At 42.2% G+C, this 13,648-nt stretch overlaps 2 protein-coding genes across 7 annotated transcripts in view; one reads left to right on the forward strand and one right to left on the reverse strand.

Moving 5' to 3' along the window:
* The window catches only part of ANKRD42 (ankyrin repeat domain 42), a 268,662-nt gene that overhangs the window by 239,316 nt on the left and 15,698 nt on the right, over nt 1-13,648 (reverse strand). Inside the window, exon 14 of one of the 5 annotated variants that reach the window (XM_009085571.4) lies at nt 10,953-11,425. The exons of the other annotated variants lie outside the window; for them this stretch is intronic. Within the exon in view, the coding sequence (XP_009083819.3) occupies nt 11,393-11,425 (33 nt within the window). The 3' untranslated portion in view covers nt 10,953-11,392. Of the gene's footprint in view, nt 1-10,952; nt 11,426-13,648 lie in introns of those variants that run through there. 5 annotated transcript variants of the gene reach the window in all.
* CCDC90B (coiled-coil domain containing 90B) lies at nt 2,272-12,835 on the forward strand. Of its 2 annotated transcripts, none has more exons than XM_009102729.4 (9): nt 2,272-2,399; nt 4,137-4,256; nt 6,870-6,973; nt 8,273-8,374; nt 8,987-9,028; nt 9,108-9,179; nt 9,261-9,314; nt 10,252-10,366; nt 11,501-12,835. In XM_009102729.4, the coding sequence occupies exons 1-9, from the start codon at nt 2,306-2,308 to the stop codon at nt 11,554-11,556; spliced, it is 759 nt and encodes a 252-aa protein (XP_009100977.3). In that variant the 5' UTR covers nt 2,272-2,305; the 3' UTR covers nt 11,557-12,835. The 2 variants fall into 2 exon arrangements, with proteins under 2 accessions (XP_009100977.3, XP_030090208.1); XM_030234348.2 differs by lacking the exon at nt 2,272-2,399 and adding an exon at nt 2,418-2,582.

The raw sequence follows: 13,648 nt of genomic DNA on the forward strand, positions 1-13,648 counted from the left end.
ACAACACACTGACCTGAGTAAGAGACACTGTGGAGCTCTCATGTTCCTAAATATATACAATACCAGGCAGTGCTGAAACAATTAGAGGACAAAATTATCATCAACAGCATCTTCTAGATGCAAGCTGTCCCACTCCAGGCTGTTGAATCTCACTCACCTTTGCCTCCCAAGCTGTATCTTACACTTTGGCTTTGTCTCACCAGTGTGGTTAGAGAGGGATCAGAGCCAGTTCTGCTTCCCAGCATTACTCGCCTCTTACCCCCTGAGGTGAAACAGAACAGAGCTGGGAGGGGGGTGTGCTCATGGATGCTGAGAAAGGATGATAGATGGATCATCCCAACACCAGGCAGAGGATGTGTCTTGTTATTTCCCCTCTTTGCAACCATCTCACTGGTTCCAACACTTTTCTCTAGGTGGTCCACATCCACTTGTCTTTCCTGTTTTGATCTGTTTCAGAGGAAAACCTTCCACCCTACAGCATCCTTGCAGAGTATGGCAGCACAGAAGTAATCCCTGCTGCAAACTCTCACCCAGACAAATGGACTGATAATATCGAGATATGTGAGTTGTGTGCGTGCAAAAGCTGTAGAATAGCCATCTGAGAGCTCAGGAATGGCTGTCCTGCACTGAATATGTACAGATGAGAGCAGAAAGGGGAACTGATCAGAACAGAGAGTCCCGTCGCCAGCCGATCCGGCTGTAGGCTGCTGCCCTCCTACGGCAAACCGGGACAGCAGTCCTGATGCCCGGAGCAGCTCTCTGGGTTGCTGAAACCTACCGAGTTCAGCTGCTGGTTCCGGCTGACAGAAATCACAGCTTCCAAACACCCTGTTTGTCGTCCTGCTGTTTGTCTGAAGCAGAAAATCAGCACCCTGGGGCACTCAGCCTTTCTGCGACGCCAGGGAAGCTTTTGTGGATGGAAAGAACTGTGTGCTGCTCAAGGAGCATTTGCCATCCTGAGCCTGCGTGTGACACTGTTAGCGCTTAACAAAAACATCCCTGCAGAGAAGGCGCCGATCTGCGGCTCTTCTCCCTCAGTGACAGCTCTTTGTTGCTATTGTTGGGGTTTGTTTCTAATGTCCGTATCTCGGCAACACAGGAGCTGTTGATCCGTGGGCCCATGAGAACCTCATGAAGTTCACCAAGTGCAGGGGGCTGCATCTGCTGGGGCAATCCCACATGTGAGCATAGACTGGAAGAACTTACTGAGAGCAGCTCTGAGGAGAATGACTTGGGGGCTCTCATGTATAAAAAGCTGAACACAAGCAGGCAGGGTGTGCTCACAGCCCAGAAAGCCAATTGTGTCCTGAGCTACAACAAAAGCAGCGTGGGCAGCAGGGCGAGGGAAGGGGTTCTGCCATTCTGTTCTGCTGTGGTGAGACCCAGCCTGGACTGCTCTGTCCAGTCTTGGCACCTCAAGACAAGAATAAGGATGTGGAGCTGTTGGACCAAGTCCAGGGGAGGCCACAAAGATGATCAAAGGGCTGGAGCACCTCTCCTACTGAGAGAGTGGGGCACGTTCAGGTAGGAAGAGGCTTAAAGGGAAACCTCACTGCGGCCTTCCAGGACCTTGAGGGGGCTTGTGAAAAGACAGAGACTTTTTAAACGAGCCAGCGGTGACAGGACATGGGGCAACGGTTTTAAACTAAAAGAGGACAGGTTTAGATTAGATATTAAGAAGAAATTCTTTACCGTGAGGGGGACCTGTCACTGGCACAGGTTGCCCAGAAAAGGAAGTTATCTCTAAGGTATTAAGATACAAGTTATCATCTCCCTATACTGCCCAGTTATATTCCTGGTGAACCTAGAAATTAATTCATCATGAAAATTACACTTGTATGTATTTCTAAAAAAAAAAAAAAAAAATGTAGCTTTATGTTCACACAAGCCACCGAGATTTGGATTAGATATAAAGAAGAAATTCTTTAGTGTGAGGGTGGTGAGGGACTGGCACAGGTTGCCCAGAGAAACTGTGGATGCCCAATACCTGGAAGTGTTCAAGGCCAGGGATAGGGCTTTGAGGAAGCTGATCCAGTGGAAGTTGTCTCTGCCCACGGCAGAGGTTTAGAACTAGATGATCTTCAAGCTCGTTTCCCTGGCGTCACAGAGCGGAGCAGCCCTCGCGGTGCGGCACCTGCTCAGGACGGACATGGCGGCCAGAGCCCTCCACTCCTCCCATCCGCACGGGGGCGCTGCGCCGCCGCCTCCGGCCGGGCTTTTCCGTGAGGCCGCGGACTACAATACCCAGCATGCTCCGCGGGGACCGACCGGAAGCGGCAGTGAGCGGGCGGAAGCGGAGGGCGCCATGAGGGGCGTCGGGAGCAGCGGTGCCATCCGCGCCTTGGCCGGGCCGCTCCTGCTCCCGATGCCGGCCCGGCTGCCCCCGGCTCCTCGCAGAGGTGAGAGGCGCCGCAGCGCCGTGCTGTGGCCCCTCGGGGTGGGTGGCTGCCGGTGTCGGGTGAGCTCGGGCCGTGTCTGTGAGCGGCGCTGGCCGGACTCGGTGTGGGAGCGGCCGCGGGGCCCGTCCCTGAGGCGCTGTGTGAGGGAGCGCTGAGCGCCTTCCCTCGGGGCTGGAACAAGGGGTGAGTTCCTCGGGCGGGAGGAGCCGTGTACGCGGGTGTCAGGTGGTGTTCGGGCCGGGAGGAGGTACCGGGGATGCCAGAGGTGTCTCGGGTACGGGTCTGTGGAGTGGTTTTCGCATCTCTGGGCGGGGAGACGAACATCCAGTCGAGACTGCAGGAGTGGAGCAGCGGGGCCAGCAACCAGAAGTGTAATATCAGCTTTCTTGAGACAGTGTCTGTGCAATGTAGCTGTTCAACCCAATGAAAAAATCCACCTATGCGTTTAGAAGACGAGATGTGCGTTTAAAAGCTGAGACAGCTCCATAAAAACGAGGTTTTTCAGTTGGTTTTCATTATTTGCATGTACCATTTGGTGCATCTTAACTCTAATATTGTCATTAATAATACAATGCTGTGGCTGGTTTAGTTATAGTCAGGTTTTTATAGTATTTGTAAGATAGCACATAACTTGATTTATCTAGTAGCAGCACAAAATTATAAATTCCCTGTTGTTTAAATGTTATAAAGCTTTTGAGTTAAGATCTGGATAAGACAGAATTTGGTTAAGGCAGAGAGCCAGCAGTGCATATAGTTTCGAATAAACAGATTAAGAAGTAACAGGGCTCCTTAGATAACAAAGAATTAATCAGAGCAGAATCTGTAATATGTGAAACCAGACAAACATAAAGTGACATATGCTTGAAATAAAAGTAGGAGAAGCAGTGAAACCTGCTTGTGGGAGGGCACATCATAAATAGAGTGGATCTTTAACTAATACCTGAGGTTAACTACTACCTCTTTAGAGATTAGGTATAATCTCTGAGGTATTAGATACAAACATCATATCCCTTTACTGTCCAGTTACTTTCCTGGTGAACCAAGAAATTAATTCATCATTGTAATTAGACTTGTATATATATTTTTTAAAAACTGTAGCTTTATGTTCACACGAGCCACTGAAAATGAGCTATTTGGATTAGATATAAAGAAGAAATTCTTTACTGTGAGGGTGGTGAGGCACTGGCACAGGCTGCCCAGAGAAGCTGTGGATGCCCCATCCCTGGCAGTGTTTGAGGCCAGGTTGGATGGGGCTTTGACCAGCTTGGTCTGGTGGAAGCTGTCCCTGCTTGGGTTGGAACTCATTGATCTTTAAGGTGCCTTCCAAACCAAACCATTCTGTGGTAAAATAAAAAGCTGTTGGAATTAAGGCTCAGCTATTTAAATAAAACACCAATGAATGCTTAACTGCATAAAGTCCTTCAGTGTTTTACAAGTATGAAAATTATTTAAGTGATGTTTCCCAAATATTATAAAACAGTTGGCTGTGGGGGTTATTTGTGCTGTATCAGGATGCTTCTCTGTTGCACAGCTACATGAACACACTTCAGATAGATCTGTGAGTCCTGTTTAGTGTAAATTCCTTGTGGAAAAGTGTTGATGATTTCTGGTGTGTGCTGCAACCCAGCTTATTGTTGCAACATCCATGTAGCTTTTCTGTGATGAAAGAAATTAAAATAAGTGTATAGCATGATATGCCAGTCAAGGTAAGATTAAGACTTGTTTGGTTATTTCCAGGTTTTGCTGCCACATTTGTTAAGAAGTCATATGATGTCAGAAGAATTGATATCACTCCCCTGGAGCAGAGGAAGGTGACTTTTGATACCCATGCATTAGTGCAGGAGCTGGAAGCCCATGGTAAGTGATATCAGATAAATAATTCAAAGGAAAACTTTGAATATTAAGTAGTGTAACTTTGAGTGCTGTCAGTTTCCCCAGAGTGCCTGTATGAGGTGGTGTAAAATGTTTTGGCAGCCTCTTGAGCAGGCTGGTGAAGGAGAGGCATCTGATGGTGTGCTGTACAAGCAACTGGGACATTAGATTTACCTCATTTGTAGCTGTAGGCAGGTTTATGTGGTGTCTTCCAGCCGAGGAACACGACACAGGTAGTAAATGTAAAGTAACACTTACAGACTTCTATAACAAAAATGAAGCTTTTCAAGAAATTTCTTCTACTAGCCTGCTAAGAATAATTGAAAGGTTTTTTCCTAATGAGAAATGTTTTCAGCAGCATGGTGCTGTGATACATTCTCAATGCCCACTCTTCTGTTGTGAGTGAGACTGGCTGAAGTCAGATAAAGGGTCCATCCAGCCCTGGCGTAACACTCCAGGCAGAGAAGTGTTTCAGCAGGGCAGATGTATGTCACACATCCCCTTGTACTTTCCAAGTTTCCAGTTTGTCACCCTGGACATATTTTAAATGAGTTGAGAGTTTTAGTAACCTTCAGTGGAAATCTTTTCACAAGTTTATGCAGTCCCTGAGCCACTATAAACTGATTACTATCCAGAGCATCCTTCCTCATGGAACTTCAGACATCTGCATGTTCTGTTTATGCAGAATCTGGCATTTGTGAGGTGAATTTGATGCCCACTCAGCTCTTCGGTGGGAAGGAGTGAACGTTTAATCTCTTATGTCACTCATGATTATGCAAACTTCTGTCATATTGCCTCATCATTTTCCAAAGAGAAGAATCCCAGCTTGTTGCATTTTTCCTGAAGCAATAGATTTTCCATATTTTTGATTATTCACAATGCCCTTCTGTTAATATTTTCTGCTTCTGTCACATTCCATTCCGTTTCATGTTTTCAGGGAACAGTGCTGGCATTACTTGACAACTGAATGTCCTATGGATTTGCATAGTAAAGTAATGTGTCTGTTGTGTTCTCTGTTCCTTTTCCTAGTGATTCAAAGGGTTTATGGATTTGCATAGTAAAGTAATGTTGTGTATCTTGTGTTCTCTGTTCCTTTTCCTAGTGATTCAAAGGGTTTAGTTTGCTTTATTCATTCCTGCTGAGCTTTCAGCTGATGTCTTCATCAGACTAGCAACTATCTTTTAAAATCCCAAGTGACAGTAGAAATTTTGTACAGTCAGAGGTTAGGATTGTTTCCACTATTTGGGTCCAATCATAATAATATGTGTTAGTAGTTAAAAGACTTGCAGTAGTCTGCTAACTATGGGGGGTTTTTTTCATGCTTGGCAGACTTGGCAGTCTGTATCTCCCTACATCTCTCTAGAACTGTTTTTAAAAACTGGCACTGTTATTTTCCAGTCCATGGGAAACGACAGTAGGCTGTGAAATGTGACTTGTCCCAGGAACTGATTCAGCTATTTCTTGTTCAAGTTCCTTTAGAACTTGTGGGGTGAAGTCTGTCTGGTGCCAGTTGTTATTCAGTTTAATTTGTTCTGTAAGTTCTACAAATGCTTCTACCACAGTGACAGGTCTGTATAGGTAAAGCCACAAAAGTAAGAGAGCCATTTTAGTTTTTTCCAAGCTTTAGACAGTTTTCAGACTTCAGTCTCTTGCTTATATATATTTTTCCTCATTTTCTAAACTTTCAAAAAATAAGTCATTTCTTGCTGTGGAGGAAGAGCAACATAAGAAATTGGCAAGAGCTTAAGTAACCCTGAAAATTCAGAGAAACTGAAGCAATACTGTCACACTTTGTAGTGGAAGGAAGCTGTCATAAAGCTTTTAGGCCTGTAAACCAGTGGTGCACCTCGACAGTACCGGTATTTTAGAAGCCTCTGAAAGTATTTTTCAGTGTTAATTTAGCCCACTTTATAAAATGTGGTAGTTGAAACACAGCATCAGTCAGATTGCTGGAAATAAATCTCTAGGGCAAAAGCTCTCAGCATTTGACCAGATCCAACTAAAACGAGAGCAATTTTTCTTCCCTATTATTCACCACACATCATCTGTAACACTTCAAATTTACATTAAGCTAAAGTACACAAAGTGTACTTTTTATCGTCAGAAAGCAAAAATCCCAGTTTGAGTTCATTCTGCAGGCAATGGATGCAGCAGTTTAAAAATCAGTTTTGCATGTGTTCCTATCTCTACAGGACAGTTCCAATATATGCAGAATTACTTGTTATTATTCTATTGAGTGCATGCTTTGTAACTGAAGGTAAGTTTGGTTTTAACAGAATTTGTGAAAGTTAATTATGAAGTAAAGTTTTGCTAAATTATTTTTATGATGCATGAATGGCTGGATCTTGTATGAAGAAATTTGGTCTTTCTTTCAGCTGCGTGTCTAGACTTTCAGTATATTAAAAGGTGCTGTGGTTCAGATTTTTGCAGCATTGCTTTTTCTAGCTGAAGTCGCAGTGCCTGGCTCCTGGCTGTCAGTTCCCAGTCATTGTGTGAATTCCCATGTGCCACTGGTTAGGTCTGACACTTGAGCATCTCTTGCTCCTTATCCAGATGTTTAATACCACCTTACCTTGTCATCCTTCAATTGTCCCGTAGGCTTTGGGAAGGAACAGGCACAGACCATCGTGTCGGCGTTGATAACCCTGTCCAATGTCAGCTTAGACACTGTCTACAAGGACATGGTTACACAGGCCCAGCAGGTAAAAAATCATCTGTGCTGTGTAGCTATAAAAGCTTGTGTGTGCATCTTGCAGCTCTCTCTAGTACTATAAACACCTCACTGTGCCAGGATTTCCTAATTTTCACTGGGATTTTAACAGAAGGTTATAGGCCCTGACCAGCTCCTACTGAAGTATGACTACTTAGTTGAACACAATGAAGATTTACAATTCCTGGGAAAACTTTGGTTGCATTTACACTGAAGAGATAATATGCCTCTTACCATCTTAAAATATTCATTATCAATACTGACTACACTATAAAAACCAATGTTTCTGCCTAATGCAATTCCATGCAAATTCTGCTTAGGGTGCTTTGTATGTAATAGGATTTCCAAAAAGAAAGGTTTTCATTTTGGTGAAAGAAAATCACAGAGACAGAAGTTCTTGGTTTTTTTCTGAGATTCAGAAGGGGAAAAAAAGTTAGACAATTTTTATTACAAGTAAATGCCAGTAAGACAAAAATCTGTTAGAAGAAAGGCTCAGCAGTTCAAATAAAACAGCATTGAATGCTTAATTACATTAAGTAATTGAAGAAGAATAGCACATAATTTCAGCTTGCAGAGCCTTCTGGAGCAATGATCAAAACTATCACTGTGCATCAGAGAATCCCACAGCAATGTGTCTTTTTCCATGCTAAATAGTAGAGTAACTTCCATATCCTGGGTGAAGGAGTATTGCTTTCAGCATTTTAAAATTCTGAGCTTCTTCCTTTATTTTCTGGTTTGGGTTTTTTCCTGTGTTTATATGTAGTGGTTGAATTCTGAACTTGTTAGTTCAAGCCCCAGGAAGGCTTTTCTCAGTGCTTTTTAGCAGTGTTTCACTTCTGTCCATCAGATTTTGAAGCTGGCAGTAAGATACTCATTAAGTCTTTGGCTTTCAATGAGTTTGTTGGGAAGGAATGGAAGTGCTTAGTAAGAGCTGCGTTCAGATCAACAATTAATGCTTCTGAGGGTACTGAATGTTGAAAGTGGAAGAGACTGCAGGAGTCACCTGTAGTTTCAGGTCTGTTTTATTTCATCGCTACTTGGACTAACACCTCTGGCCTTTTTGCTTAAGTTCAGACTTGGTGAATTAAAGCAACAGAGAAAGCACAAAACTCTTGAGTCTTTCAAACAAATTGCTGGTATTAAATTGTCTGTTTCTGTCACATTCTTGTTAGAGAGACTCCCTACTTTTGGGCTTTGCAGTAGCTAATTTCGTTGTTTCAGACCTAAGCATTTTTTCTTTACTTGTCAGAAAGAGTGCACCTTAATCAATGGCATGCTTTATTTTTCAAAGGAAATAACTTTACAGCAGATAATGGCACATTTGGACTCCATTCGAAAAGATATGGTCATCCTGGAGAAAAGTGAATTTGCAAACTTGAGAGCAGAGAATGAGGTACTAATATATATTTTCATTGAGCATTTTAATTTCAGTATTTGTTGTGTTTTACCTGATGTTTTGTGGAACAAAATGTAAAAGTAATTCTGGATGCTCTCATCAGAATTGAAGAGTCTGTATGTTATATAAAAATATATTTCACTTGCTATGACCTGCTCAGATCTTCTGTAAAGGGTTCTAAGATGTGTACATTGTTTTCAGCTTCTGTAATTTTATTTAAGGGTAACGGCTAGTTTCTGGCCATTAACCTTATAGTGCAGGTAGAGGAGTCAGCCATTCCTTTGCAACAATTTAATTAATTTGGTGATTGAGACGCATTTTGCTTTTACTTCGTGGTATTTTGGTATTTCTCTGCTGTCTTTAGACTCAGGATAACAAGATCATCATTGATACAAAATAAATCCTTTATTTTGAACAAAATTCCCAGCAGATTATATATGCCTGTACATCCAAACACATTAGTTAGGATATTTAATCAAGAACAAATTGCTCCATTGGGAGGAAAAATGGGGAAAGAATAATTGCATGGATGCAGTGATAACACATCACTGATTCATTTGGTTAAGTTTCCTGAATTTTTAAAAAATTTTTTTTCTCCTCTGCCCTTAGAAAATGAAAATTGAATTGGATCAAGTTAAACAGCAGCTAATGGTAAGTAAACAGCAAGTACCTACACACTCCCATTAGGGAGAATAAGTAGCTATTTTCATAATCTTAATTTGTTTTAAAGACTGAAACCGGCAAAATCCGAGCTGACAGCAAGCTAGACATAAACCTGGAGAGGAGCAGGGTGACAGATATGGTGAGTTGGTCTGTGGGATGACCTTATTAGCTTTGTGTTGTGTTTCTGTTACTAGAGCTGTGATTTGTCTTTTATCCACAGTTTACAGATCAGGAGAGGAAACTGATGGAAGCAACAACAGAGTTTCATAAAAAAGTAAGTATTGAACAAAGTAGGATATAGTTATGCATTGCATAGTTATTAATAACATAACATAGTAATTATGTTCTGTAAACCCCAAACTTTGGTGAAAACTAATACGTTTGTGGGTATGGTGAAGCAAAAGGCCAGGCTCTGTCACTCAGGGCTGTTGCAGGTGTTTCTTGCCTGTGGGATTCACACTAAACTCCAGTCAGCAGAGGGAGGCATTCCATCCTTGTCCCTTGCTTCCCAAATGCTGTTGCAGGCTGGCACAGCTGGGATGTGAGCTACCATGCTTCCTTTTTCCCAGTGTTAACTGATGAGCTGTATCACAGGGATGATGCAGGTGCCTACAGCCAAGCAATTCAAGAGCTGGAAGTCCTGAACCTGTTGGAGGACACCAGAGTTTGTGGGGCTGAAGAGGGACCATGTCCCAACTTGAGCATATCTTCCATTTTTGCGATATGCCTTGTGAATGCTTAAACCTTTGTTTTTCAAAAATGCAGGAATACTATTCTGTGTGCTGTAGAGTATCTCCTTCAGGAGGCACTGGCACATCAGAGACAAAAGTCTGTCATGAGGGTGGCAAGACAGTGGCACAGGTTGCCCATTCATGGCAGTATTCAAGGCCAGACTGGAAGGGGCTCTGAGCAACCTGGTCTAATGGAAGGTGTCCCTGCTCATGGCAGGGGGGTTGGAACAAGATGCTCTTTAAGGTCCCTTCTAACCCAAGCCAGTCTGTGATGCTATGATTGTTGAAGTTTTCTCTTTTACTGTCTCTATCCCTTCAGCAATCTTTCTAGATTGTATGAAGCAAGTTTCTCTAATGTCTCCTAGCAGTGATAGGTTGGAAATTTTCTTGTTTCTGGTATCATGGTATTTTAGTTCAGCTTTGGAAAGCTGAAAGGGCTAGAGATCATTGTCAAATATATGCTGTCTTTTAATATTTCAGGATGCAAATACCAACAGCATTATCTCGGAAATCAGTAATAAAATTGACACTGAAATAGCTTCCTTAAAAACACTTATGGAATCAAATAAACTTGATACCATTCGCTATTTGGCAGGTATGTGACAGGCAAGGAGGTGAGTACTGGTACTGGGTTGTGGCTGTATAAAATTCTGTTTAGGAGTAAATGCTAAATGAGGTCAGCTGTAGCAGCAGACAACTAGGATTGGATGGAGGAGATCTCTTTCTCCCTCCAGCTGGAAGAAATGTGACAGAGAAGACAGAAGAGCTGGGAGCATGCCACAGTGGGACTAGGATGGTGCCCAGAACTGGGATTAGGACAAATATAGACATGGTTAAAAAAAAATTAAGAGCCTAAATACTTTACTGAGTTTGACAGTACCTCTGCTTGCTGCAGCAGCCATTGATGTGATGGAGTTGCTACAGAAGTTTTGCTGAAGGTTTGCTGTCATTCAGGACTGGTCTGAGTGACCAGTTCTGCCTCCCACTGAGTCTTCACAAACACACACTTTCTGTGTGGCAGGACTTGAACTTTTCCCCTACCAAGCAGAACAAATTTCTCCTTGTTCAAAAACATAATTTGAGATTACTCTTCTCTAATATGTAGATAACCAGTGAAGTTTTTATTGTGTAGGAGCTGGATAAAAAGAGAGTAATGCATTATATTTGGAAGTGAGAATAAGTTCCAAGGCAAATGTAATTAGCTTTATTCTAACACTAATTGAAACAGCAGCATAACAAATCCAAAAGACAACTCATCAGGTTTCAGGAGTGCTGCCATGTTTGACAGCTCATTTTCAAATTCATTGTCATTTTGGTTCCATGGGAAATCTGGGATATGTAACGTGAGCTCTCGTGCAGCCAGCTCTCCTGTAGTGCAGTTTCCAGTAGCTTGGGTGACAGTAGTACAAGCCCCTGTAGCCTGTGGTGCTCTGAGGTATCCGGCATAGTTGTTGGGATGTGTCCCTGGAAATGTGGCTCCTTAGGCTGCTGCATTGGGCCTCCCATCTCAGCACTGCTGCTGTGCCAGGGTATAGCTTCTGAGACCAGCCATTGGCTTCTGGAATTGTTCTGTCACACCTGCAGCAATCTGGGAGGTTTAGGAGGCTCTGCTCTAGAGTTGTTAATTCTTCCATCTGTTTGCAGCTAATTTCTTCTATGGATAAAGTGGAACAATAGCATTCAGCTATTTATCTCCATTCTTTGTGTTTTGTTGGTTTTTTTTTAACAGCTTCGGTGTTCACTTGCCTAGCAATAGCACTGGGGTTTTACAGGTTCTGGAAATAGATCTTCATGGAATGACTGCACTGCATACAGACAGAAAAGGCCACCCAGGCAACACCACTTCAATAATAACCTTGGCACCTTTTGGTTTTGATATTCTAACTGTATAATAAATATATTTTCTGAATATATAACACTAAAGATCAAAATAACTGGGGGGAAGTTGCCAGATAGTAATAGTTCATTGCCTCCTATTCAATACTGTATTTATTTCAAAGTATTTCTTATGCTATACCAGAAAGCTTCCTAATATCTTTCAGAATTGATTTTTTTTTTCCTTTCTGGAAAATTCTCACTCTCAGCTCCTTTAAAAATGGAAATATTAAGCATTTTATATACTCTAGAAATGGGAATTCAATTCCCAAATTAGAGTTCCCAGTATAGGGATGCTTATATCAGACTTCAACCTACCTAATCTGATTCAAGTAAATTAATCTTGAACATAGGTTCAGGATTTTGCTTCCAGTCTGTTCCTCATTTTTTTGATGAATTGAAGCTTGGCCCTTTGGTTTTTTAATCTACATATGTAAAAACACACTCCAGAGACTTTACTAAAGAACCTTTTTTTTTCCCTTAAAAACTGATTTATATTAATTCAAAATCTCATGTACAAACTGTCTCTATAGATTTTTGTTAGTATCTCCTGCAATTTCTGTAAACACAGAGGTCCAAAGAATGAGGAAACTTCTCTGTCTTTGCCTTCTCAAGGGGAAATGCCTCCAGTCCCAGCAGCTGTGTTCAGCCCTGGGGCAGATAAGTGCTCTTAACTTCCCCCCTCAAGTAGTGCAGAGTATTTCCAAGAAACCTGCACATGTTTTCTGGGCATAGTATCTGGCTTTTAATATGGAAACACTCAGAATCTCAGTGGTGCCAGGGTGGTGGTGGTGATCCTCCTCCAGGCGTTTGTAGTCCCGTGGGACACACTGACCGTCATGACCACTCTGCCTTCTGCAAGGACTTGACAGCTCCTGTTGCAGAGTTACAACACAAGTGGATGCCTTCCAAAAGTGAAGCAGTTCCATCTTGTTGAGTACAAATGCATATGCTTGGTTTGATTCTTTTAATATAATAATATTTTTTTTAAGTCTTTCTGGATTAACTTTAAAGTAAGAATAGGCCTTTTATGGGCTAAGGACTATTTTAGTACTGAGTACTGGCAATTTTTTTTATTGCTGTTTTATTCTGTTTACAGTTGAACTTGCTGGTATTCTGCTAATTCTTATATTCTCTGCATTAAATTATTTATCATCTTCATTCAAGAAAATAAAATTAATTTCTTATATTTGCTGTCTGGCATTCTGAGAATTTCTGCATGAAAGTTTAGCACCAGTGATGATGCAGGAAATAGCTCATCTGGTGCAGCTTGTCAGCACCATCATTTCACACGCCCTGAGCCAGGCTCTTGATGCAAGGCTGTTAAGTCAGCATGCCTCTCCTTCATGGTGCACACAAAAGCATGGATTTTTATTTTTCAATATCCTTGAAAGTCTCAGAGATTAAGTTTTCTTTGGTACTAAGGAGAGGACTGACACATTAAAATAATTATCTTCTAAGTCTCAAAATGAGGGTTCCAGAGGTAAAATAATTTCACAGTAGCACACAGCTGACAGAAAAGCTTTTATATGTGTATTCAATTAATGTTTTTTAGGTATGGAGGAGAGGTCAGGGTTGCCATTTCTAACCACAAACTACCCCATTACTTAGTAAACCCTTCAGCCCTGAGTTAGACTCAGAGAAAACTGCTGCAGGTCAGCTGGAACCTCACAAAGGAGTCCGCTTCCTGCCTTCTTAAGGAATTACTAAAGATGGAAATCAAGGGGCCTGGCACCTTGCTGCAGCTGAGAAGTAGTTCTCCCATCTACTATTCAGCTTCCACACTGAATATGCTAGGAGGTATTGTGCACTTTTTCCATCCTAAGTACAAAATAGACCAGTGAATGGAGATACTTTCCTCAGAATTATGAGGGCCTGTGACTTCCCTGTTTGGTAGGCCGGAGAACCAGAGAACTAAAAACAGTTCAGTGAAAGGTAGAGACCCACAGCTCGTCTATAGAGCTGGGCTGTGCAAACACTTTGCCTTATCTAGAGTATTGCT

This window comes from Serinus canaria, chromosome 1 (genome assembly GCF_022539315.1).
Source record: "Serinus canaria isolate serCan28SL12 chromosome 1, serCan2020, whole genome shotgun sequence".
Classification (NCBI taxonomy): Eukaryota; Metazoa; Chordata; class Aves; order Passeriformes; family Fringillidae; genus Serinus; species Serinus canaria.

What these genes read in the sequence shown, in the direction of transcription:
- CCDC90B (XM_009102729.4), top strand. Translation starts at nt 2,306, where the DNA reads ATGAGGGGCGTCGGGAGCAGCGGTGCCATCCGCGCCTTGGCCGGGCCG. An exon ending in GCCCCCGGCTCCTCGCAGAG is followed by an intron (nt 2,400 to 4,136) that starts GTGAGAGGCGCC and finishes GGTTATTTCCAG; the next exon opens with GTTTTGCTGCCACATTTGTT. An exon ending in AAGTTAAACAGCAGCTAATG is followed by an intron (nt 9,029 to 9,107) that starts GTAAGTAAACAG and finishes TTTGTTTTAAAG; the next exon opens with ACTGAAACCGGCAAAATCCG.